The sequence below is a fragment of the Archocentrus centrarchus genome, chromosome 2 (genome assembly GCF_007364275.1).
Source record: "Archocentrus centrarchus isolate MPI-CPG fArcCen1 chromosome 2, fArcCen1, whole genome shotgun sequence".
Lineage (NCBI taxonomy): Eukaryota > Metazoa > Chordata > Actinopteri > Cichliformes > Cichlidae > Archocentrus > Archocentrus centrarchus.
Window position 1 is genome coordinate 26199782 of NC_044347.1, and position 24650 is coordinate 26224431.

At 41.5% G+C, this 24650-nt stretch overlaps 1 protein-coding gene across 2 annotated transcripts in view; it reads right to left on the bottom strand.

Moving 5' to 3' along the window:
• Positions 1-24650, bottom strand: part of nbeal1 (neurobeachin-like 1) — a 61572-nt gene that overhangs the window by 22588 nt on the left and 14334 nt on the right. For both annotated transcript variants that reach the window (XM_030746178.1, XM_030746170.1), the window contains exons 4-24: positions 23767-23928; positions 23559-23640; positions 22755-22882; positions 21584-21666; positions 19160-19245; positions 17808-18171; positions 17461-17567; positions 11972-12055; positions 11351-11449; positions 10581-11152; positions 9501-9633; positions 9085-9204; positions 8617-8926; positions 8408-8493; positions 8089-8178; positions 6530-6707; positions 6281-6414; positions 5306-5465; positions 3405-3507; positions 3143-3302; positions 1418-1576 (exon numbers count right to left, since the gene is read on the bottom strand). In XM_030746178.1, the coding sequence (XP_030602038.1) occupies positions 1418-1576; positions 3143-3302; positions 3405-3507; positions 5306-5465; positions 6281-6414; positions 6530-6707; positions 8089-8178; positions 8408-8493; positions 8617-8926; positions 9085-9204; positions 9501-9633; positions 10581-11152; positions 11351-11449; positions 11972-12055; positions 17461-17567; positions 17808-18171; positions 19160-19245; positions 21584-21666; positions 22755-22882; positions 23559-23640; positions 23767-23928 (3400 nt within the window). The remainder of the gene's footprint in view (positions 1-1417; positions 1577-3142; positions 3303-3404; positions 3508-5305; positions 5466-6280; positions 6415-6529; positions 6708-8088; positions 8179-8407; positions 8494-8616; positions 8927-9084; positions 9205-9500; positions 9634-10580; positions 11153-11350; positions 11450-11971; positions 12056-17460; positions 17568-17807; positions 18172-19159; positions 19246-21583; positions 21667-22754; positions 22883-23558; positions 23641-23766; positions 23929-24650) is intronic.

Sequence of the window (24650 nt, forward strand, 5' to 3'; positions counted from 1 at the left end):
TCTTGATACGTCACAAAGACTTGCTGTCTTGATCACAGATGTGCCAGCAAGACGTGCACCAACAATTTGTCCTCTTTTGAACTCTGGTATGTCACCCATAATGTTGTGTACATTACAATATTTTGAGCAAAACTGTGCTCTTACCCTGCTAATTGAACCTTCACACTCTGCTCTTACTGGTGCAATGTGCAATTAATGAAGATTGGCCACCAGGCTGGTCCAATTTAGCCATGAAACCACCCACACTAAAATGACAGGTGTTTCAGTTTCATTGTCCAACCCCTGTATGTGTTCAGTTATAAAATCAGATTGACAGATATATCTCATAGACTAAAGTGGAGATAATAATAAGGGACAGTTTAATATGAAACAGCTATTTTCACAAAGCTTGCCTTTCTTATCATTATATTTTATTTCTATTTAAAAACACACCCAACTGTATTAATATCTACAATTTACCAACTTCATTACAGGATGAAAGGCCTCAGTCATCTTATCACTGTTATTATTTTAAGTGTGGGGACTATAAATTGTTGCTTTGCTTTCCTGCCTCTCTTTTGAAGACCAACTGTTTCTTTTTGTCTTCTCCTCTGACCTCACAAAGTTGATAGCCACTGTTACTTTTTCCCGTTTGGCACTTTTCCCTCTGTTCATGACATCAGACCTGAGATCAAATACACACATACAATGCACTTCTCAGCTGGTGTAAAAATTGCATTTTTAAATGCAAATACTGAAATAACAGCAAATCGAAATGGTCGAGGCCAAAGATGAGAGTGGAAATGAGGATCCTGCACATTTGTTTTTTTTTTTTGCATATTTACAGTAACCAAAATAATTAAAACCTGTAATATTATCGTGACATCTGCAGAAAATCTGAGTAATATGGTTTAAGCAACTGCATTTATTGCATGTTTTGTCTTTACTGGCAAACAAATTACACTCAAAGGGAGGTGGCTCTGTCCAACTGTAACCAGAAATACACAAGCACACAAAGAAAAAAAATACATTTATTTATAATACTATCATATGTATATATATTAAAAAAAACAAACACGATACCAATATTTCATTTTTAAATATCGGAGTTACCATGAATACTGGTGTATTGCAACACCCCTAATACGCACTTGTCTGTCTTTGTACGCACATGTTTTCGGTCCTGATTGTCAAACAACCTCAAAGTATTGTTTCGGTTTAATAAATCTTTCTGTAACACTGGACAATCAACTGTGATGACGATGAGACTGTGCTAAGACACTGATGGCTTTTCTGAATTGAAAATCTCATTAGCTTCCATTACATCCCCAGAATTATAACACTAATGACAACTTTTCTGAGACTATGGAGCAATAACACATAGAAACAGATAATGAGACACAGTGAGAGGGTTTTAGTGAGGCTGTCTGTAACCCACCTTAAAGACCAGTTCTCTGAGTCGATCTGAGTGTTTGTTATTGAGAAGAAGAGCATAGCAGGAGTCGGCCGCCGTGGACTCAAAGAGGAGCAGGAAGAGCTGGTCTTTGGCTGGACTGCTCTGCAGAAGGCTCAGCAACAACTCCAGCAGAGCACACAGCTGCAAAACAACCACAATGCAAAATACTCAATGTCACATATTCCAGCAAAGACTTTGCACAACATTTTCAGGTCTGCGGGTTTACATACATTTCATTTCTGCTTTGAGTAAAGATTTGCTGCTTCGTGTCAATAGCAAAGCCATCTCTTATAAACTTAATGAACCACACATACCCGACAACTCTTCAGTTTTTCTAGACTTTTTTAGACTGCGCAAATACGCTTACAAAGATGGCTAAGCTGCAGGTTATCAGTACTTGGTACTAAAAGGGCTGTGATTTCACTGAGGACTAGCTTTGATAAATATAGAAAACTGATAGGCACTGGCACTGCTGCCTCACAATAAAAAGGTCCTGGGTTCTAATCCAACTTGGCTGGGGCCTTTCTGTGTGGAGTTTGCATGCTCTCTCTGTGTCTGTGTGGGTTTCTCAGTGGGTACTCTGGCTTCCTCCCATGGCCCAAAGACATGCACTTAGTGGGGTTAGGTTAATTGGTGATTCTAAATTGTGTGAATGTGAGCGTGAATGGCTGTCTGTCTCTCTTTGTTAGCCCTGGCAACCTGTCCAGGGTGTACCCTGCCTCTCGCCCTGTGATTGCTGGGACAGGCTCCAGCACGACCCTGAACTGGATAAGTGGAAGAGAATGGATGGATGGAGACGTTTAAAGCTCCATTTGGATAAATAGTATGAGAGAGCTGGCAGATGCCTGGATCATGTGACTACGTTGACCATATGCTCACAGAAGGTGATGTAACCTTCCAGATATAGTGGAAGAGGATATGCAAAAGTGACAGAAAATAAAAAAAATAATGCAGGACTTGAAAAATGGGGGGGGAGAGGAGGAGGTGTGATAAGAGGAGGAAATGGAAATCAAAACTGCTGACAGAAAACAAGTCCTGTGAAAAGTTCATCTGCTGAGAATCATAAAGGAAAAGCTTTAATGTTTGTGTCAGCTAACAGCTGCTGATGGGTAGCTTACTGAGAGGAAAATGTTTAAAAATAATGCAGAGAGAAGGAGAGAGGCTGGCCTAACAGCTGCCAGGTGGGAAATGAGCAGAGAGCTTCCTGTGCAGGAATCCCTGCAGTCGGTCTCATTGGGAAACACCAAACCCTGTAGTGGAAGGTCATCTCACTGCACACTGAAATCCTCTAAAGGCAGGTTGCTGGGATTAACCAGTTTCGCAATTTATGGGTCATCTGGCAAGCAGATACTAATAATAACTTGACCTACTCCGAATTTCTTAAGATGCTGACCTGATACAGCTCAGTCTTTATGATCCAAAAAACTGCTGACTCGCTCACTGTAAGGCTGAGAAAGGATTAACCTTTTGTTCTTGGTGAATGCTGTACTCCCATGGTGAGATTTGTGTGTGTGTGTGGGGGGGGGGATATACTGCTCCTAATGTCGGACAATCCTATTAATCAGAATGATGTAGTGCAGCAAAACAGGCGGGCAGAGAAAAGCGATCTCCTTTAAAATTCATTTTAAGTCTTGAAGACGGCATTTCCTCTCTGCTGCCTCGTTTATGGTAAAACTGAACCCCCGACCATCAATATCTAAAACCCACCTGATCTTCATCTCCAATGGCAGCGATGTATCCCAGAATGCTGTGCATCTCCTCCTGCGACATGCCCTTGCTGATGTAGTACTTGATGAGGCCACATAGAGATGCGCGGATGGTCCGAATGTCGTCCTCGCTCAACTCGCTTTCTTTGTTAGTGTTCTTCCTAGAATACGGAAGAAATGACAGTGATCCTGAAAAAACAACCCAACAAACACACAAACCAAAACCAAAAAGAAAACATGAACTTTGTCACATGGAGTCTTACCCATAATAGAGGCGTATGGTGTCCACCAGAAACTGAACTCCATATTTTTTCCTGAACTGCTTCCTGTTGTCTTTGATGACAGTGGACATGTACTGGATATGACCTGCATTACAAATAAACAAGAGGAAAAGAACGGTCTCATTAAGGAACATAAACTCTGTAAAGATAGAAATATAAATATACACAAAAGAAATAAAAATATACACATATAATTAAGTCTATGCATGGAAAACACTGCATTGGGGTAGAGATGGGTTGCAAATCAGCCTGCAGAGGCAGCAGCAACTGCATGAAGCTGCTTAAATAGCACGAGATGTGAGAAGATGTGCAAAAGCTGTTGGCACTGAGATCAGTTGATCTGCTGAGATTACTGGATGAGCTCGACTCCCTTACTCTCACTCAATGTTTTAAGACATATGTGGATGAATTAAATGTACAGTAGCTGCAAAACCCTGGCATTAAACGCACTCACTCACTCACTCTTTTTTTTTCTTTTTTTTTGAACTTTATTGCCAACCAAACATAGGCAATTTACATACAAACATTTTTATCCTGAGACTGAAATTGGAGCTTCACATCATTATCCGTACACTGAATCCCAAATTTCCATTTACCATCATACAGGGTAAGGTAGGACAGGTACCCCAACACAATAGACAGAGAGGCAGGTCAAAGAAATATGCACCTTAATTAAGAAAAGTCACAATAGGCTTCCACAGTCTTTCAAAGCTCTGAGCTTTCAATTGCAGTTGGGCAGTTAGTCTTTCCATTATATATACACATGCTTAATATTCTGTGTCCAGTGATGCATATTTGGTGGGTCGGGCTTCATCCAGTTCATTGTAATCATCTTCCTGGCTGTCATTAGAAGGATATGTAGCAGAGTTCTTTGGTCATGTGTGAAGTGATCAGAGAACACATCAAGTATGAAAGTTACAGGGTCAAAAGGGATGTTTAATTTTAGTATTCTCTCCAGTACCTCTTTAACATTTTTCCAAAAAGGTTGTATCTGAGGACAGTCCCAGAATATGTGGGTCTGATCGCCTACTTGACCACATCCCCTCCAACATTTATCACTTACACTGCTCTTTGAGACAGAGCTTTTCAGTGGAGTTTGAAAAAATCTTATTTTACACTTCCAATCAAATTCTCTCCAGTACTGACTCCCAATTCCTTTGTGGCAGCCAGTACAGATGTCCTCCCATAATTCCTCCTCTAAAGTGATATTCAGTTCCATCTCCCATTGTCGTTTCATATGCTGAGTGTCATTTGCCTCGTCCATCATCAATTTTTTATACATTAAGGATACTTGTTTTTTCATGTTTCCTGAATTTTTAAGTAAATCAATTAAATGTTTTTCTATGTTTGTTGGTTCTCTTTTAATGTGTTCCCAATCTGGATGTTGTGTTAAATAATGCCTAACCTGTAGAAACCTACTGTATTCAAATCGGTTGAGGAAAGGGCAAAAGTATCCTTCAATTTGAGGAAGGTCATAAATATATTGCTTTCAAATAACTGATTTATTGTAATCAGCCCGTGTTCAATCCATCTGTCAAAGGCCTTATCATACAGAGAAGGTAAAAACTCCATATTCCCCTTGATAGGCATGGCCCTTGATAGAGCTATAGTTCCCTTTAGTCGTTTCTGTATTTGATTCCATACTTTCAATGTTTGTTTGACCCATATATTACTTATTTTAATTTTTTTCAGAGATCGCCTACTAAGAAACGGGAGAGTTGAGAGGCTTATACCTGGTAATGAGTGTTCCTCAATAGAGACCCATTGTATTTCTGGGTCCTTGAACGCACTCGTTCTTTTTGTGGAGAATTAGACGATAAATTGTAGAATCATGTGTAGTGAAACAACTTTCAAAGACACAAATGCAAACATATAGAGCTAACCTATGCGTAGAGGGAAGTCCCCTTTGTTCCAGATGTTGAAACTGAACAGCAGATGTGTGTGAAGCTGCTGCAGCAGAGCTTGATTCTTCTCATATGTCACCTGCTCTATCAGGAGCTGCGCAGCAACCAGTACGCTGACATCAACATGACCAGCTGGCAGCTAAAAAAAACACACAAACATAACTATGAATTCAAATAGAAACATGTATAGATTTGATAACCCACAGAGGAAACAGAATACACATATGAAAATGCACAAAGATACACAGAATCCACAGGGAAGCCTGTTATCAAGCCAGTATAAAGCCATGTGACACCCATAACTCAGTATCCATAAACAGATAAGGAGCATGCGGGAAAAGGTAAACAAATTAGTGGATTATCTGGATACCAATTACAGGGTGTGGTTACTCTGCCTAGAGCAACTGCTACCACATCTAAGACACTTTCATTTTATCTCAGTCTCTGTGGAGGCTTTTATTCTCCCTTGGTGTAAATACTGACTCAGACTTCTCACCAAGTAAATAAATAGAGAGGCACTTGCTCCAGACAAAAGACAGAAGAGGAAGAGGAGGGTTTGGATTGGAGAGCTGAAGATTAAAGAAAGAGCACATGAAGGACAAAGCAAGGGAAAAGACAGACGTGGAACAAACAAACAGCGACAAAAAGGATCTGAGGTGAATTAATTCTAAAGAATAAGTGGTCCTTTGTATCAAAAATCAAATAATGTCAGCCAGAGAGTCTGAATTCCTCAGCTAACTAATCCATACCAAATAGGGTGGAAAAACAAAATAGGCTCATGACAGTAGAATAAAAACCTTTAAATAAGGAAAATGGTAATAGGTCCTATTTAAAAGGTCACACTTTGCAGAATGAACTTTGTCTTATATTCATGGTGTTCTTAACTGTAACTGTCTGTCCACCTAACCACCCTGGTAATATTAACCACGTGCAAAATCAGGCTTAAACACAGACCTTCTGCAGCAGGGCTCCCAGTGTACCAGCACCATGTGAGTGGAGCAGATTCTCCTGGTTGATTGGGTGCCTCTGCAGGAAATGCTTAAGCACCAACAGGAATGTGGCCACAAGATTCTTCTCCAGGCGTGCCTCTGAGACAGAAAGCATATATACATTTATTTCCTTATGCTGCTTACTAACACAATGCCTTTGTTTCATAATAGAAGTTATAACAGAGATTATTTTGACAGTTGCATCAGAACAGACCCGAGGCCCTGTTAGATGGGAGAATGACCCAATCTCCATCAGCTGGCGTGGTCACATCTGGGGTGATGAAATCAGATCCAGCTGCCGGATCATTCATCTGTTGATCAGGCGTCATGAGAGCCAACTGCTCCAGTATGGGGAAGAGAACTGGCAGGCCACCCACACAGTTGATCATATCCTACCGAAGATCAATAGCACAGACATTAGAAGGGGGAGTCATGGCACCCCAAGAATCCTAAAAAGAAAGCTGAAAATTCAGTAACACTAAAGATGGTGGTCGTCCAACCCCTGCCTCCAAAAAGCCGATTAACAGCTGAACAGCTGAACTAATCATGTTTCACTGACACAGCACAGCTGAGGTTCACAGCAGTTACAGTTGTGTGGTGGCAGACGTATCTACTCATTATAGACTCTATAAAAGTGGTTTGCAAAAAAAACCAAACAAATTTTTTGGAGACACAAGCCCACCAATTGCAGTTATCTTTTTGGAAGCAGAGGACTGGATCCTACCGTGAACCCATGGAACATGGCACACACATATAGTAACAACATACAGTCAATCACCAGGTAGAAAGCAAACCAGGCTTTATCTTCCTTGTAGACTTTAATGGGGATCATAGTTCAGGAAATAAACATCATGTTGTATTTAACGGACTTGAAACTAGCAATTCAAGTAATGGCCTCAGTGTTTATTGAGGTCATAAATCAAATAAGCCTGAGGACCACTTTCCTGCAGACTGTTAGACAACTGGAACTGCTCGAGTAATGACCCTGGTGGTCATTAGAAAAACTCCAGATCTGAGGCACTTCCACACCGGCTTCACGTTTCATACCTGAACACTACCTCCATCTTTTTATACACAAACACAAACAAATTTGCATCACATTTGTTCAAGTGCTGTTCTGAAGGAATGAGTCAGGGACACTTCTCATGTCGGCATTGACATGAACTCCACAAAATGTCAGGTGAGTCAGTTCAGCGGATTGTCCGAAGTGTCACATGAAGCACGCCACACAGCATAGTTTGCTTTTGAGCAGGTCTCACTTGGCAGTCAGTCTTTGGAGGCCTAAAGAGAAGCAGGAGTTCAACAGTTCCTTGACACTCAGAGTCCAGCCAAGACACAGTACCAGTCAAACGTTTGGATAATGCTTGACTGGTACTGTATTACTTTATCTTGACTGACATACTTCATTTTATCCAAGTTGTAGTTTTGTTCCTTATCTTATCGTTTTGGCTTTTTAAGTCTTTCATTTTTTTTTTCCAGTAATGCATTTTTAAATTATGTGATTAGACCTTATTAATTATTGTAAACATATTCTTTTTAAACTGAAACAGACTGCCATTTAGGTAGCACTCTTCTAGTTGCACTCACCACTTGAGGCACTTTAGCGTACATTGACACAGTGCCTTTTTTTCTATAAACTAAATATCAGTGGCGCATTCTCAAAATGGCTGCAGAGCAGCGAGATTGTGGAAGTACTTCATCAGACCATGTTAACAAGTACTCCACTGGCAACAGAACATTTCTGTAACAGCATGAGTTGCAGCTTCCTCCCACCTTGATATCCCAGTTAACAACTTTGTTCCCCGTCAGGCGTCCATGCAGCATGTTTGGAGACAGGTCCAGGCAGATGGGGTTTCTACAGGCCTATTAAACAAAGGGCCATGTTTAGTTACCAGGTAAAGTTTAAGGTAAACACAGATGAAAAATGTGCAAAAAAAAATAAAAATAAATACTCCATTTAGATAAAAATGTAAAAAAAATTCATGACAGGAAATGAAACAGTGACTGTATTTAGGATCCTTTCCTGTTACACAAGGAAGTGATACAACCTATGAGAATCACATCTGCTGCTACAAACAACTAAGCTCATCACCTTAGGTGAGTAGTGCAACAGCAATTTGGCTGAAAGATCACCAAGTTCTGATTCCTGGGCTTTAAATGGAGAGATACAGTTTGGACCTGTGTAAAAAAAAAAAAAAAAAAAAAAAAGTAGCAGTGAGAGTTCAAGACTGATTCAAACCACATTCTTGTTCAGTATGCTGGTTACAATGCTGATGATTTTCTTCTCTTTGCCTTGCTTACCAGCACTACAGATGGCTTTTATGTGGTTCTGCTGCAGTGGCTCGTGAAACACCATGACACTTCCCAGCTGGCCCTGCAGGGACGTGGGGCTTCCCCACTCGCTATCCTGAGTCCCTGCTGAGATTAGTTTAGTCACAGACTCAGGCTTCCCACCCAGCAGGCCTCCCCAGGTGTGGGGCGACAGGATGCCGCCCAGTGAAGAACGAGTGGTAGGCGTGGTGGCTGAGGAGAAGGGAGGGTCTGGGATCTGCGAGGGTGGAGGAGTGGTGGTGCGCTGGCCTGCTGAGCCGATGCAGCAGGAGGTGAATGGCTGCGGGTGGAGTAAAGCAAAAAATAGCAAAAATATTTTAGGAACAGTAAAATGCAGATGACCTGGCAGATAAGCAGAATGAGTCAACCGGACACGGTCTGGTTGGCTGGCTAAGCTGCCAAGAAGCTTTTTAATCACAAACCAAATTCAGGTCTCACCTCTGTCATGGTCGGGTACTTAAGGGGGGCAGACAGCTTCTGCTGTCCGTCCACATAAATGTAGACAAGACTCTGTCCAAATGGCCTCTTTCCAGGTATATGCACCACACCGATGCTGTGCTGTGGACAGAAATTCAAACACTTCTGTTAAACCTTAGACACACCTTCCTAAATAATAGCTTTACAAATACAAAATTATGAATTATTCATCTAAATAAATACTCTGCACACATATTCTTTGTGTAACATTATTTGCTGCTCAAGGAATACTCAAGGGTGTTACACATCTTCCTGATTCATCTCTGATAAATACTCATTTATTCATGCACTCTGGAGATTTTTAATCTACCTTTCATTTTTCAGCAGTACTACCCTTAAGTAAGTAAATGATGTCATTAAATGTGACTCAGACTCACCCAGAGAGAGTCACAGAAGCAGTAATCAGGCAGCATGACTGTGACGTACTCCTTCTTTGTGCATACGGCCACTACCAGCACGCCGGCTGAGCTAATAAAGGCCTCAAAACCCGTCCCTCCTGGTGTGAAAAAGCTGTACAAAATGAAATAAAAATATTTGAACTAAGTGTTTAACATGCATAATTTTTTGCTTCAAAGATTGTTTTCTGTCAAGGGCATGGCTACAGGTTACACTGAGGGGCCAAATAAATACAATCACAGGGTACTTAAAATATAAGGGGACCAGATTCCTTATTTTCTGCTAAAAACAGTGTTGCCCTAAATTAGAATAATATAGATACGTTTTGAAAAATGGACTCCCCCAACACAGTAGGTGTTGTTAATCTACTGCACTGACACTGGAGTTTATTGGGAGTTTATTGTAGAATTTATTGAGTTTGGGAGTTCATATTTTCTTTGTTTCTCCCTGTTGATGTTCATGTGTGTCCTAATTATTACACATTTAGCATGTAGTGCTTCTGTCTTGTGAACCGTTGGTTGTTGAATATATTTCTTTATGGTATCTTTTGTTGAGTTTTTATTACACAAAAGTCACTTTTGCTCATTGAATCTTGCACCTGACAAAGTATGAAAATACTAAAACTAATACTGAAACTAACGAAACTAAACTAAAACTAAGCATTAAACCTAAAATAAAAACTAATAAAAACGAGCAAAACCACTCTGAAAACTAATTAAAACTAACTGAATTAGAGAAAAAAAAAGTAAAAACTAACTAAAACTAAACGATAATGTAAAATCCAAAACTATTATAACCCTGTTCCACACCATTTAAAAAAGAAATAAATCATGGAAAGACCCCTGCTGCCAAGACAGACGAGTTTTGGAGAACTGCAAAGACTCTATGGTGAAAATGGATAAATGGCAATAAATGTATTATTTCACAATGAAAGCTTTATAATCATTATAGATATACAAAGCTGATCATAAAACTGTATTTTTAAAATGCCATCTTCAACATTGATTTCAATATGAAATGGCTTCCTAGTTATAGTTATGCCTATAATTGTTTCTTCTCACCTGTAGAGCTGTTTTCTCTTGTCTTTGCTAGACGGGCCCAGTTGGTCCTGGTCCAGTGACAACCAGGCGAGGAAACTGAAGGCAGACCCTGGCCAGCGGTGCACTGTTGGAACTACAATGCCAGCCATGCTGGGTGACAGGTCAAAGTACTGCATGGCACTTTCCAAGCCTTGCTTGCGTACCATGGCCAACAGGGCTCTTAGGGCAGGACCTACGTATGGATGAACTTGGCTGGACTCCGGAGGCCTAAGGAGACGCAGGAATTCCAACAGTTCCCTGGCACTCAAAGACTGGCAGCCAAGTGAGCCTACTAATCCCAAAAGGCTTTCGGCACAAGCTCTGTGTAATCGCTCGTGGCGCTCCAGGGCAGCCAGTGCACGCATGACCATGGCGGCATTGACACAGGTGGCGCGGGTCTGGCGGTTGAGGCAGCTAAGGCGGCGGAGCCAATCAGCTGTAAAGAGCTGCAGTTCTGACGAGTCCAGCTCTGGGAGCCACTGGACCAGCAGCAGCAATGGCTCCACATTACTGATGCCCAGGAGGCCCACTGAGGTGTGCTCACCTTCCACTGCCTGGATACATGCACACACAAAACTCTACTCACCAACAATTAATGATTTAGGAAATACAAGATGGAACATTGCGGATTAATCAATAAGACAACTATAGAAATTTGAAAGGAAATCATTCGAATGAAACAAAACTCTTAAGAGCAGATTAGCTTAAAAAAGTGAAGGAAGGTTAACAACAAATGTCAGTCTGTCTCTCACCATGTTCATCAGCTCTTTGAGAAGGTGTCGAGATGGCTGCCCGAGAGAGATGAGCACTTCGTACAGGTGATTGTACCCAATCCTCTCCTTAAAAACCTCCTGTAAAAATCAAAAGAGGCTGGTTAAATATCCATAAGAAATTTTGCAACAATTTGACCAATTTGACCACAACTGAATCACTTTGGTCATCTTTCCGAACTCAGGAAGTTAGAAATTATATTCAATTAAGGCATTAAACAGATGTCTCTAATGAAATGTATCTTTTGTGTGGTAAACAGAAGCACACAGACAAAGATATAAGTCTATCTAGTCGCTCAGTCTTCCCAGATTATATTACAGGAGGCTACCAAGTCAAACTCAGCTAGCTCACCTGATACCCTGCTACACAACTATTTGGCTCTCTCACAGAGCGTGTGCTATCTAAGCTGCTTTAGCCCACAGTTGCTAGTCATCTGCAAACCGATTTCAAATCTGTTGTCATTGACTGCTCTGTTCTGTACTGCATGCTTAAGTGCATCGATGGCGCAGAACTGAACCGTGCCAACAAAAACGAATGACTGCAGACAGAAATAAAAATCTTCTCTTTCCTCTAGCGAGTTAAAGGACAACAGACTACAATACCTTTGCAGCTGGCGATTTGTGCATCACTGTTGTTAGGGCTTTGATGGTTGCTATAGCAAGGGAGTCCAATCGCCCTTGAAACACCTGAAAGAAAAACCAGTCAGTCACCTGCTGTTGATCATTTCTGCTTTTAGCAGGAAGAGTTGGTAGTGACAGATGATTGGATACAATTCAAATCTCCTCTTATTCCAGATGAATGTCATTTATATGGGCAACAAGCATGCAGACAATTTAAAGCCACAATGTCTGAAATGCTAAAGATCACCTTCTTTCAGAGCCTAAAAACAACATGCATCACTTTAAAAAATAAGAAGTAAACTTTAGTCGATGCCTTGGAGTTTGATTCAGTTTGTTTGTGAGTAAAATCACTGATGATGGTTAGAGACCCGTTTGTCGCTGCAGTAGGAGCTGGCATCAAAGCTCGTACTGCAGAAGGCCAGACTTCTTGTTCTGCTCCAGGTCAAAAGCAATCTTTTTAATCGCACCAAGATCTCAGGGTTTAGTTTAAACAAACAAAAAAAAAAAACAAAAAGACACCCACACAGACAGTCAACCACAAAGAAGCACTTCACTTTCTTTTTTTCCACACTGACATACACATTAAAACAAAGCATGCAACCCATAAAACACAAGCCAAACCGTGACACACTTAACACAGACACATCTCCATCCAGCTCTGTCCTGCTCATGCCCAACACATTCTGGGTCACTAAACTGGTTATTTGATTAACATGTGACTGTCTATTCTGCAGAGTCTCGGACCAGCTGGAGAGGGACTGTGGCAAAAAAACAAACACTTAGATCATCATCCCTCAAACCACTGAACTCTGTGAGAACACACACCAGGCCATCGTGATAGCATTCCAGTGGAACCCTTAGTATACCGCAGAAAATCAGGACAATGTACGAGAAGGTGGGTGTGGGAGTGAAGAGGGCCGAGGGGGAGGGAGAAAATTGCTTTAACATATATGAAATAACACAGATGTGAAGGAGGCATAAAAGTCACTCCACAGCAAGATGACAAAATGACATTGTTGACAGGTCATTTAGCCCCTTAGTTCAGTTCTAGTTTTGACATTTCAGGGTTTCTGTTCCCTCCATGGCATTTAAATCTCTGCTCTAAATTAAGCAAATATCTGCTTTAGCCTACTGGTGACCCTGGCAACAATAAAACGCTTTGAACCCACAGTACAAGCGGCAGCTCTGGTTACAGCTGCTCCACAACAAATGTGCATCAATCTCTGTGTGTGTGTCTGTCTTCATGTAGGTTTGGCCACATGTATTCACATTCAGATCAATGGAGGGATTATTTGTTATAAAGGTAGCTCTGTGAATGGAAAGAGTACATAGAGTAGAATGAAAGCTGGTACACTTGGTGGGGGGGACAAGAGACCTTCTGTGCGATGATTAAGGTAAAGAGCTCTGACTGATTGTTGACACTGCACCACAGAAGAAGAGACCTCAATTGTATCACACAGGTCACCTCACTTATTAAACCTGATGGATGGGTGGTTAATTGCATATTTAGGGTGTCTACAGTTATTTTAGTAAAATTTAGAGCTTTTAATAGTCTTTAAAATATATCAAAATATTTAATATTTAAATATGTCATACTCGCAATGAAAATATAACACAAACATTTAAAAAGTGAAAACATAATGAACACAACCTGAAAGTTTTACCCAAACCACCCAAAGTAATGAAGGACCAGGAAAATGCTGAGCCTTAATACAGTTTTACCTTTAGCTGTTAAGCTGGTATCTGCCGACTCATCAATTAAAGTAAACTAAATCATCCATCTCCATGTGAAGTAGGTTAACTCTGCCTTGGAGCGCTCCTGCTGTTCCAGCCTATGTTTCTGTTTACGCTGGAAGTGGGGGAGGGACTGTTTCGCTCTCTCTCCTTGCTTTGTTTAATTCTTTTGGTGTTTGGCAAGACACCTTTTTGGTGCATTAGCAGCACTTTGCAAACTGGAGCACGAATCTTAATCTAGCCTTTTTGAAAAATTGTATGACCTTAAAATTGCAGTCATACTGTGGGATCTAACCATGTAGCACAGGCAGGTTTGGTGAGTGAAATTCTAGTATTTTATTAGTCTGTGACTTAGCAGATATGTTTGTCTGCGTGTTGTGCTTGTAGTGCTAGCTGTTAACTTAGCATTCTACCCTCTTGTCTAAATATGGCAACTTCTGGATTCAAAAAAACCAACATGGCAGCGGACAAAATGCTAAGCCAAGACCAACACCAACAGGGTACACGCAGTGACATGGCAAAGGTTTTTGGTACCAGAAGCTTTTTGGTTTGGGTTGGTAGTTCACTTGTGGTTCTAGTTCTATCAACCAATCACGTTTGAGCAGGCCATGATTTGCTGGTGAGCAGTCCCTGTGGAGAACAAAGGCAGGAATACATTTGCTGAAAAACAAAAAACTATCAGGAATCTATGAGCTACAGTCTGATGATGGATTAGCTTTCCCAGCCATCTGGTACTTCTTCCCTGCCACCCAGAGCCCATCTCAACTCCTCCCTGAACTCTGTGCAACATTCTTCCTTCTTCAACTTCCACCATTTAATCTTTGCCTCTGCCTTCAATGGCTTCCTCTTCTTGGTTTCCAAGGCCATCTTACAGACTACCATCCAATGCTGCCTAGCTACACTCTTCCCTGCCACCACCTTGCAGTCTCCTATCTCTTTCAGACTGTATCGTCTGCACAAGATGTAGTCCACCTATGTGCACCTTCCTCCACTCTTTTGTCACCCTATGTTCCTCCCTCTTCTTTAAGTACATGTTCACCACAGCCACATCTTTCCTTCCACATTTCTCTCCCTAAGACCACGCCTACCCAACACCTTCTCATTACCCGTTAACTTCACCTACATGTCCACTGACATCCACTCCAATCACCACTCTCTCCTCCCCTGGGGCCATTCTCTGTCACTGCATCTAACTAATTCAGAATTTGTCTCTCTCTTCAGACTGATATCCAGCTTGTGGGGCATTTGCACTGACAACACTCAACATCACCCCTTCAATTTCCAGCATTCAACTCACAATCCTGTCTGACCCCCTTCAAGATTACCCCTACTCAGTGTCTGTTATCTAGCTACACCATGGCAGAGCAGCTCGAATGCACTTCAAATACTCCTGGCCTTACTTCCCTTCTACACACAATATATCCACCTTCCTTCTTTCCATCACATGAGCCAGCTCTCTCCCTTTACCAGGAATAGTTCCTATATTTAAAGTCCCTACTCTCACCTCCACACTTCTTCCTTTCCTTCTCTCTCACTGCCTCCGAACACACGTTCCCTCTCTGTTCTTCCTTTGTCTTCAGCCAACAGCAGCACAGTTTCCACTGGCACTCTGTTGGCCAACAGCAGCAGAGATTTTACACTGTATGACATTCCTGACCCTGACCCCCCCCCCCCGATTTCTTGTTAATATATAATCCAAGTAAAATAATCATGTGATGTAAGGCGGTATAAGGGTCCTGCTGTGGAGTGACTTCGTGGCTCTGGTGAGATGAAAGTGGTGGGATTCGGCAGCAGCAGCAGATGAGAATAAGGGCAGGGTAGATGGATGGCGTGGAGGGGGGTGAGATAGGGTGGGGCTTTTCTTGGCGGTACCTGAGTGTCCCTCTCTCCTGTCAGTAACCTGTTGTTGGTTATATCTTTCTGGTCCTTGTCTGCCGCCGTACACCTAGCATTAACCAGCTGACAGACACAACAGGCAATATGTCAACATAGCATGTGGGGAAGCTGATACAAAGAGAACACGGAAACAAGAGAAACGGAGGACAGTGCAGGGGAGGAGGAAAGATGTTATAAGTGGAGGAGGGGGTGAGAGGTTAATAGCGTAATCCTCGCCAGGTGGGTCACTGTGTGGACGGTGATCCAGCTTCGCTGTGGGGAGGTAAACATGCAAGGAGGGCAAAATGCTTTTTTCTCACACTGAAGCTGAAGTACTAAACATGACACACAGGAAAAACGAGACCTGGACAAAACTGTATCCAACTTAAAATATGTCACCTACAGCGGACTAACCAAAGACCAGGGCAGAATTCTAAGTTGTGGACAAAACTACAACTCCACTTTTTTTTCTGAAATCTTTTGATCTGAAATGTTGCTCAAGTGAATCAGCAATATTAAAAATAATAAACTTAGCACAAAAAGTAAGTGTTTGGTTGATTATTTCTTTGTTGTAACAATGCTTCTTGGCAATAAAACTTGTACCGTTGGAAAGCCTGTTTATCTTCCCTTAAATGGAGCCACATTTGTAAGGAAAAGGCATTTGCGGGTTGAGCAGCAGAGTTGAGTATGTGGGTTTGGATGACTGCTGCAACTCTGCTGCTCAACCTTTTCCTTACAAATGTGGCTCCATTTAAGGGGAAATAAACAGGCGTTTCAATGGTATGAGATTTAATCCCAAGAAACATTGTTACAACAAAGAAATAATTGACCAAACAAACTTCCTTACTTTTTGTGCTCAGTTTATATGAATGTAACTCACTATGATGACATATTAGTGCAATTGAGAGAAAAAAATTGGGGGCCGGGGTAAGGGTAGTATTCAGAGAAAAAGTCTTGACTATATCTGAGATGCTGGTCAAAGAGCCACATGCTTCGGTTTGTTAGCCTATATTAGCTGCAAAAGCTGATGCTTAAAATGTATTACGCCTGAATTGGATGACCTAATCAAATTACTTTGGAACAGATTTAAGAATGAGGAAATACTCATAACTGTAATCCGGAAACTCCAAATGATTAGAAGCCTCCAGACTTTGAAGAGACATTGCTGTGTAATAAGCCCATTTAGAGGCCAATTACATACAAATTTGGAGGAGGTGATAGCTTCTCTGCATCATGAACTACAGCAAATGCAAGTATACTGCATCAGACATACTGTGTGTTTAAAACATCCATCCATCCTCATGCATATTCATGCACGGTGTGTATGAATATGCATGAGTTTGCTATACTCTGTTTAGCAATGGCATTTGGGATGTGATGAGGTAGATCCAACCTTGAAATGATTCCTTAACAAAAAAAAAGTCTATTATTTAACTTGGATGAAACTATTTGGCTTGGATGAGTTTGTTTTTTCTTTTTGTAAATCTGCAAGTGATCTTTTTTCTCTGAATCTCACCCATCTCTCACAGCTACATTTTTATTTCTTGTTCTTTATAGCACACCATTTTATATTGTGGAATTTCCTATCACAGGATCTAAAAAACAAATTAAAAACCTTGCATAAAAAAATCTGTTCATCTGAAAAACACTGTCGTTTTCTCTTTTACAGACACAATGAAAAACAACTGGATACAAGCACTACTTCACAGTGAGGCCTCCTTATCAGTGAGTAAAAACAAACAGCCTCAGGAGGCAGGAGTATCAGATACAAGATACTAACAAGTACAGGAAAGATTCTGCACAGTTCTAGACACCAGCTGCATCTTCTGGTTATAAATAGAAAAAACGAGTCGTGCTTTTACCTTGCTGTTCTGTAGCAGTCGCGTCAGATGCTCAAAACAGTTACTGTTGAGGAAGATGGCTTGTAGTACTGGCCTGTCTGAACACAGGAACATGTCCCTGATAGTGTCTGAAATGCAGCACGAGAAATCAACAGACGAGCAAAGACACAGAGAAGCACAGTGAGACAAATAAATGAGGAAAAAAGAGAATAGAAACAGGAATAACAACAGAAAGTGGACATTGTCACATTAGCTTGGCTTCCATCTTTGCAAATTATTGCTGAACAAAATATAGCAGCTTAATGGTAAACCTCTTCAAAATGACAAACGATGCGGTTTTGGGTCTCTAGTTTTCATTAAGATCATACCTAGCATGTGCACTTGCAGGGCGACAAATCTGCTCTCCCAATGTCGACCCAGTGTTGGCACTCGGCCCTTGGCTTGTTGCTGCTGCTGCCGGGCAGCGAGGACAGCTGCTGGGTCTGAGTTGAGCAGCTTAAAGTAGTTTTCCAGCACTGAGGCGATTTCCACTTGCCGCTGGTCAGAGCTGGAGGCCAGGAGCCTCTGGACGACCTCCCGCAGGCAGCCCAAAGTCAGCAGTGCCTTGCGGTCTGGGGCCTCACTGTCCCAGTCCTCGCCCTCATCTGAAGAGCAGCTGCCCATGGAGCAGTCAGCCAGGACCCGCATCAACACTTCCATGGTAGCTGGAGAGATTGCAAGCAGAGCGTTCCTCTGCCAGGAATGCAGTGATGGAGGGAGGGAAACAATGTGCGGTGGGAGAGATAAAGTGAATGTATAGGTTTTAGTCAAAGCAAGTCATTCAAGATATGAGAATCAAAAGAAGCACTGCCCTGGAGTACAGGAAAGCTATAATCAACAATAAACAATGATATCAATGAAAAATAAACATCAATGTTGTGTTGCATCAGATAAAGGAGTGAAATAAAAGAAACCATAAACCTGGAGTCACCGCATCACATCCACAGCACCACTTGAGACAGTTAACAAGAAGGCAGTACTATTTATTACACTACAGAACACAAATAGAAATGATAATAAATTGTGTGTACTAAAAGATCAACAAATATTAAAGCTATCACATTAACAATTTTACTGCCTCTTAAAGATTAATGAACCATACTGCTGCTTTAATTAACCAGACTGCTGGAAGAAATTAAATGACTATTTCAACATTTTAGGAAAAGTGCTTATTTTCCTCACTTGCTGCAGCAGCAAGTAACTCTGTGGGCTCAGCCTTCAAACTGGAGGCAAGGAAGGAGAAACTAAGAGCCTAAATCCAAAGCCAGTACCTGTAAAGATCCCCAGTAACATATGTTCAAAACAACTATTTGGCCAATAGATGATATTTTTTTGGTCTTTCTTATTTATGTATTTTTTGTTATACATTTCCCCCTTTGAAACAAAGATCTCTATAAAAATTCTCATCTATTTTAAAGTCTTTCAGACAAGAAGTCACTGACATCAGTAATTTAAAAAAAAAAGCATCTTATATCTAAACATTGGAGTTTTGAAGATGCCCCTGAGCTTTGGGAAACGGCAACAGGCATTTTTTTTTTGTTTGTTTTTTTAGACACTAACAGATTAAAAGAAGAAGGAGAATAAACTCATTCATTAAACAATTATTAGTTACGACCCCACTTTGCTTTAATGAATGACCAAGAGAAAATAAAAGCCCCAGCAGGCATCAACTGAGGCTCACCTGATCTCCAGCAACTATGGCTCCAAACAGGTGTAGCAGGCAGCATTTCAGACTCTCCTTCAGGTGCTCGCTCTCCTGGAAGCACTCTGCAAGGATGGCAAACATGTTAATGCTGTGGGGGAAATAATTATTTCATCCTCTGCTGAATTTCTAAGTTTGCTCACTTCCAAAGAAATGAACAGTCTCTAATTTTCATGGTTGTTTAATTTTAATGGAGAGAGAGAGAATATGAACCAAAGATCCAGAAAAAGCATTACATAAAAGTTATAAATTGATTTACGTCATTAAGTGAAATATGAATTTGATCCCCTACAACTACAGATTGGCTGTGTGCCCATGTGGCACACAGATTACAATCAATCAATTACAGATACCCTTGATCTCACCTCATGCGTATGAAGCACACCTGTCCACAGAATCAATTTTTTTCCATTCCAGCCTCTCCACCACCATGGTCAAAGACCAAAAGAGCTGTCAAAGGAGCATGACCAAAATGACAATCAGTCGCCCTCAGTCTGCAGCTCCATGCAGGATCTTTGCTCATGGGGTGGTGATGATCATGAGAAAGGTGGTAGATCAGCTCAACACTACACAGGAGGAGCTTGTTACTGATATGAAGGCAGCTGGGACCACAGTCACCAAGAACACCATTGGTAACACACTATGCTGTAATGGACTGAAATCTTGCAGCACCCACAAGGTCCCCCTGCACAAGGAAGCACATGTGCAGGCCATCTTCAGTTTGCCAGCAAAGATCACGTATTACGTACTGTAAAGTCTTGTACAAGACTCCTTCCCTCAGCCAGAACACTGAAGATGGGTCGTGGATGGGTCTTCCAACATAACAATGACCCAAAACATACTACCAAGGCAACAAAGGAGTGGCTAAAGAAGAATTACATTAAGGTCATGGAAAGGCCTAGCCAGTCTGCAGACCTCAATCCTATAAAAAAAAAAATCTGTGGAGGGAGCTGAAACTTCAAGTTACCAAGCGGCAGCCAAAAAACCTAAAAAGTTCAAAGTTTCTGTGAAGAGGAGTGGATAAAATCTGAGGTGTGTGCAAACCTGGTGACCAACTACAAGAAACATATCACTGCTGCACGTGCCAGCCAGGGTTTCTCCACCAAGTACTAAATCGTGTTTTGCTTGGGGATCAAATATTGATTTCCGTCAATGACATAAAAATCCATTTATAACTTTAATGTGTTTTCCTTGATTTTTGGTTCATTTTCTATCTCCCTTCATTAAAATAAAACTATAAAAAAAAAAATTATTATTTTTTTTAAATCAGACTGTTCATTTCTTTGTAAGTGAGCAAACTTGAAATAATTGTTTCCCCCACTGTACATGAGAGCGGCTTTCTTGTGCTTCTGTCTCAGAAATAAACACAGATAAATTCAAATGCAGAAACAGAGAAATCTTTATATTTTTAATGAAAGGATGTCAATCTGCATAGAAAATAAGATAGGGCCTCAGATATCGCACACAAACACAAACACACCAAAGGAGGTGGTAGGGACTTTTTTTACAGCGGTCCCAGTCATCCATTAACTCATCTGTCAACACACTGGGAAAAGGAAATCTGACGTTTGGGCTCCGTGATGTCTACTTCCTTATCCCATACATTTCAAAGCTAAATTCAATTCCATTCCCTCAATTTCTCCCTGAATAACACCAATTATAATCTGACAAATTTAGACCTAATATACAAATAAGTTCAATGACAGGAACAGTACTCTCACAAACTTGTTGAATGCCCACAAAGCAAAACGTGAAAGCATGAAAAGAAGGGGACACACACACACACACACACACACACACACACACACACACACACACACACACACACACACACACACACACACACACACACACACACACACACACACGGTTTGTCTGGTTGAGCCTTGGGTGTTATCTTTGGTGCCAAACCACAGCAGCCACACATATGACACGATAGAAGGGACTATTTGTTGAAAATGGCCACCAGCAGTGCTGAAGTGGCTTGACAGACACTATTCACTATCTGCTCATCTCCACGCCCGGTAAACAGAAAAGCACACAAAGAATGGATTCACCAGGACCCAGAGGAGAGAGGAGGAGGTGGTGGGAGAGAGAGCGATGGCGTGGGAGCGCTGAGAAAAAAAGAGATGATAGGGAAGGATAGAGGAGAGCAGAGCTTATATCTGTAATCAAAACACTAGTAGGCTGTACTGAGAACTGCTTCCTCATCCATACTTGAAGAGGATACTGAAGCAGGAGACTGGTCCATATACACGTTTAAAAAGAAGTGCACACAATGTCACTGTAGAGTTCAGGCCAGCTGAAAGTGCTGTGCATTTGATTTGTATACCTCTAAATAACACTTTGTAGTACATTGAAGAAGGCAGGAGTGAGAGATTGAGTGAAAAAAGTGAGACTTACGGTAAAAGAAAGGAACAAACTCAACAGTGAGGGGAGCTGCTTTGTACTTCTGCCTGCTCCTCTCCACTGTACCCAGCTGCTCCCTGGAAGGAAAAAAAAAACACCACAGAGTGAGGAACAATTCTTAGACTAGAAGCTGAACTGAGCAGATTCCCCGATCACGGTGACGCTCATGAACTTCCAACTTTTTTAACGTGCCTTGTGTGACCATGGCAACTATAGAAACCACAGGGGGAGGAAACAAATAAGCATGTCATTCATATAACTTTACATGTAAAATCCCATCCTGTATTAACTGCCAACAGGAGACAGACCAGTGAGGAGTGAGCTGTATGGAAAGCACCTTTCATCAGCTACAGTAGGTTTGTTTACGTGCATGTTTTATCAGAGATGTTTACAACTTTATGCATCATGTGTAGTTTTGTCGCCACATCATTCCTGCTTTGCCCTTAAAGTGAGACAGTGAGAAGAGTCATACTTCAAGATGAAGGAGTAAAATCTATGAAGCGTTTACACTAGGACCACCACGGGAGTCATTTTGTCCCCTTGGCATTTTAAAAATCATAATTCATGACTTTTCCCAAAATGGGTTTATTCATTATTAAAAAAACAACATGTCCATTTATCCCAAAAACCTACAAGGATGAGGTTTTTTCACCCTACAGAAATGAATGTAAAATGCTTCACTCGACATGCCTGGTTCCCTAGCAACAGTTATTGTTTACACACATTTTGATACGAAGGCTGCTGTAACATGAGCCAGAGCTAGCTAGATGTGACTGACAGATAATTATACAGGGGCCTGTGGTTAGATAAAAGATGAATAATTACTGCAGGGCTGAATGGGTTGGGGATGGGATGTTGAGCTGGGGCAGAGGGTGATGGAAGGTGTGGAGCAACTGAACAGGTTGCTGGCTGTGCAGAGCAACAGGGAAACCGTAGCTGAACTGAGCAGACAAGCAGAGAGTGTCAATGCATTTTGACAGTGTGCAGCAGCTTGTGAACACGTGGCTATAACTAGACTCAGGCTGTTAAAATGATCCTTAATGGCCAAATAAAAGCATTTTGTTAGTGCTTCAGACCTCAGTTGCATAATCTGAGGCTGACTGTGTTCCCCTCTGGTGGGTGATGCATTGCGCACCATCACCACAGAAAAGCTGGATGTTTTTACCCGCACGTTCGATGCCTCCAGTTGCGGTACGGATCGTAGAGGCTCTCGCAGAATGCCAGTGCGTGACGGACAAACTCTTCGGCCTGGCTCTGGTCTACCATCTCCTTCTCTTTGGTCTTACTCTTCAGCTGTAATACAAAGACCCACATTATGTCTTCACTGATGTGTTAAAGAGTTTGAAAGTTGTTCTTTTCAATAAACTGAGCACCTTTTTTATATTTTAACATAGCACACAAGTTTTTTTTTCTCATTAGTCCAAAATGCACCCGGCTTATTGATATTCATTTACAAATTTCTGATGCTGGACTTTGTGGTAAGAATGAAGAAAAGTTTTCCATAAAGGTCAAATTTGTGCACATATTGCTGATCCCCAGTCTGTTAAATCTTCCTTTGCAATCAGGAAAGAGGTTTTAATTTATCTTTCCATTAATCCTATAAGTTAGAAAGTTTTCTTGGTCTTTCAGTCCTCACTGAAAGACTCAGGCTACCTGAACTTATGTATCTTCTTATAGCCTTCCACTGCTTTCTAATCAGTTATTTCTATGTGTGGCTGCTGGTTGTTAGGACAAAAGTTTGAGGGCAGAGGATGTAAAGCGGTAACCTCTGGGGCTGAAAAATGAAACACAGAAGTGCAAATCACTGCAGTTCCTAGACTGGCCACTTGAGGTTGAGTCTGTTAAGCTTTTGCCGGCCACTTCGACTTCTATTTTTCACTTTAAAATCTATGAAGTTTTGTAAAACCAGTATTTTGAGGACAACAGAGCATAGAAACATGTGCCAAGAAAAAAAAGAAAGGAGTCAAACCTGCTGAATATACAGTGTTGTCATAGTGATGATGTGATTGATGTAGGAGCACGTGCCAATCTCCTCCACGTTGGACAGGTTCCTTTCATAAACATCAAATCAAGCACAAACACAGGACAAGTCAACTGTTAGCTTACCCATAACTACCTTTGGAACACCTATTTCATTAAGGTGAAATCATATCATATCTCATGTTTAGCATCCTGACCTGCAGATGATGATGAGGAATTTGAGCAGCAGCAGTGCTAGGTTTTGCTGCTCAGGCTCCAGGCCGTCGGAGGCTTTCTGGACACACTGCAGTAACTGGTGGCGCAAAACCTGCAGGATGTTGTCTGGCAGGAGCGTCAAGACTGGGGGAACCTCCTCTGACCTGTTGACAGAGAAGCATTGCAACCACTAAGCAGGGTGAAAAGGAATCTCAATTAGATGCTTATATATCACGATCAGGAGATTATCATCAAACTACCATCTGCTTTCACTGCATCATACACATGCCTGGTTTATTCAGGCTTTGCTAACTAGGAAAAACAGCATGAGTGCAGCAATGTGTTCACATATGAGAGAGAGAGAGCAGACAATCCCATGCAGTGAGTACTGGTATGAAAGCAGATGTGACAGCTGCAGAGGAAGGGAACGAGATGAAAGGAGGACGGGAGAGAAAATGGAGGGAAGATGGAGGACAAAAAGACAAGAAGGAAGAAGGAAATGACAGAAAAATCAAAGGAGGAAAAAAGCAAATGACAAACTGACAAATTAAAAACCTTAGCCAATTAGACTCAAGCACCCATATTCTACCATCCTACTCCACCCTTTCCCATGGCTCTCCCTCCCCTATAAAATGTGACTGACTGCACAGGGCTTCATCTGAGGTTCACGTGATCCCAAGCAGCAGCACAGCACAGCCACAGTGTTAACCAAGTTGCTCTAAAATCTCACATTAACTCTGCATCTACCGTACCATGTAGACATCAGTCAGTCAGAGCATCAACTGCAACAAAATGAAATTACTCTGCACAAAAGCATCTGTTGTGTCCAGGCTATTTTGGGTTGTACTGTGGAAGGCTCCACAGTGTGTGGTCATGTCGTGAATGA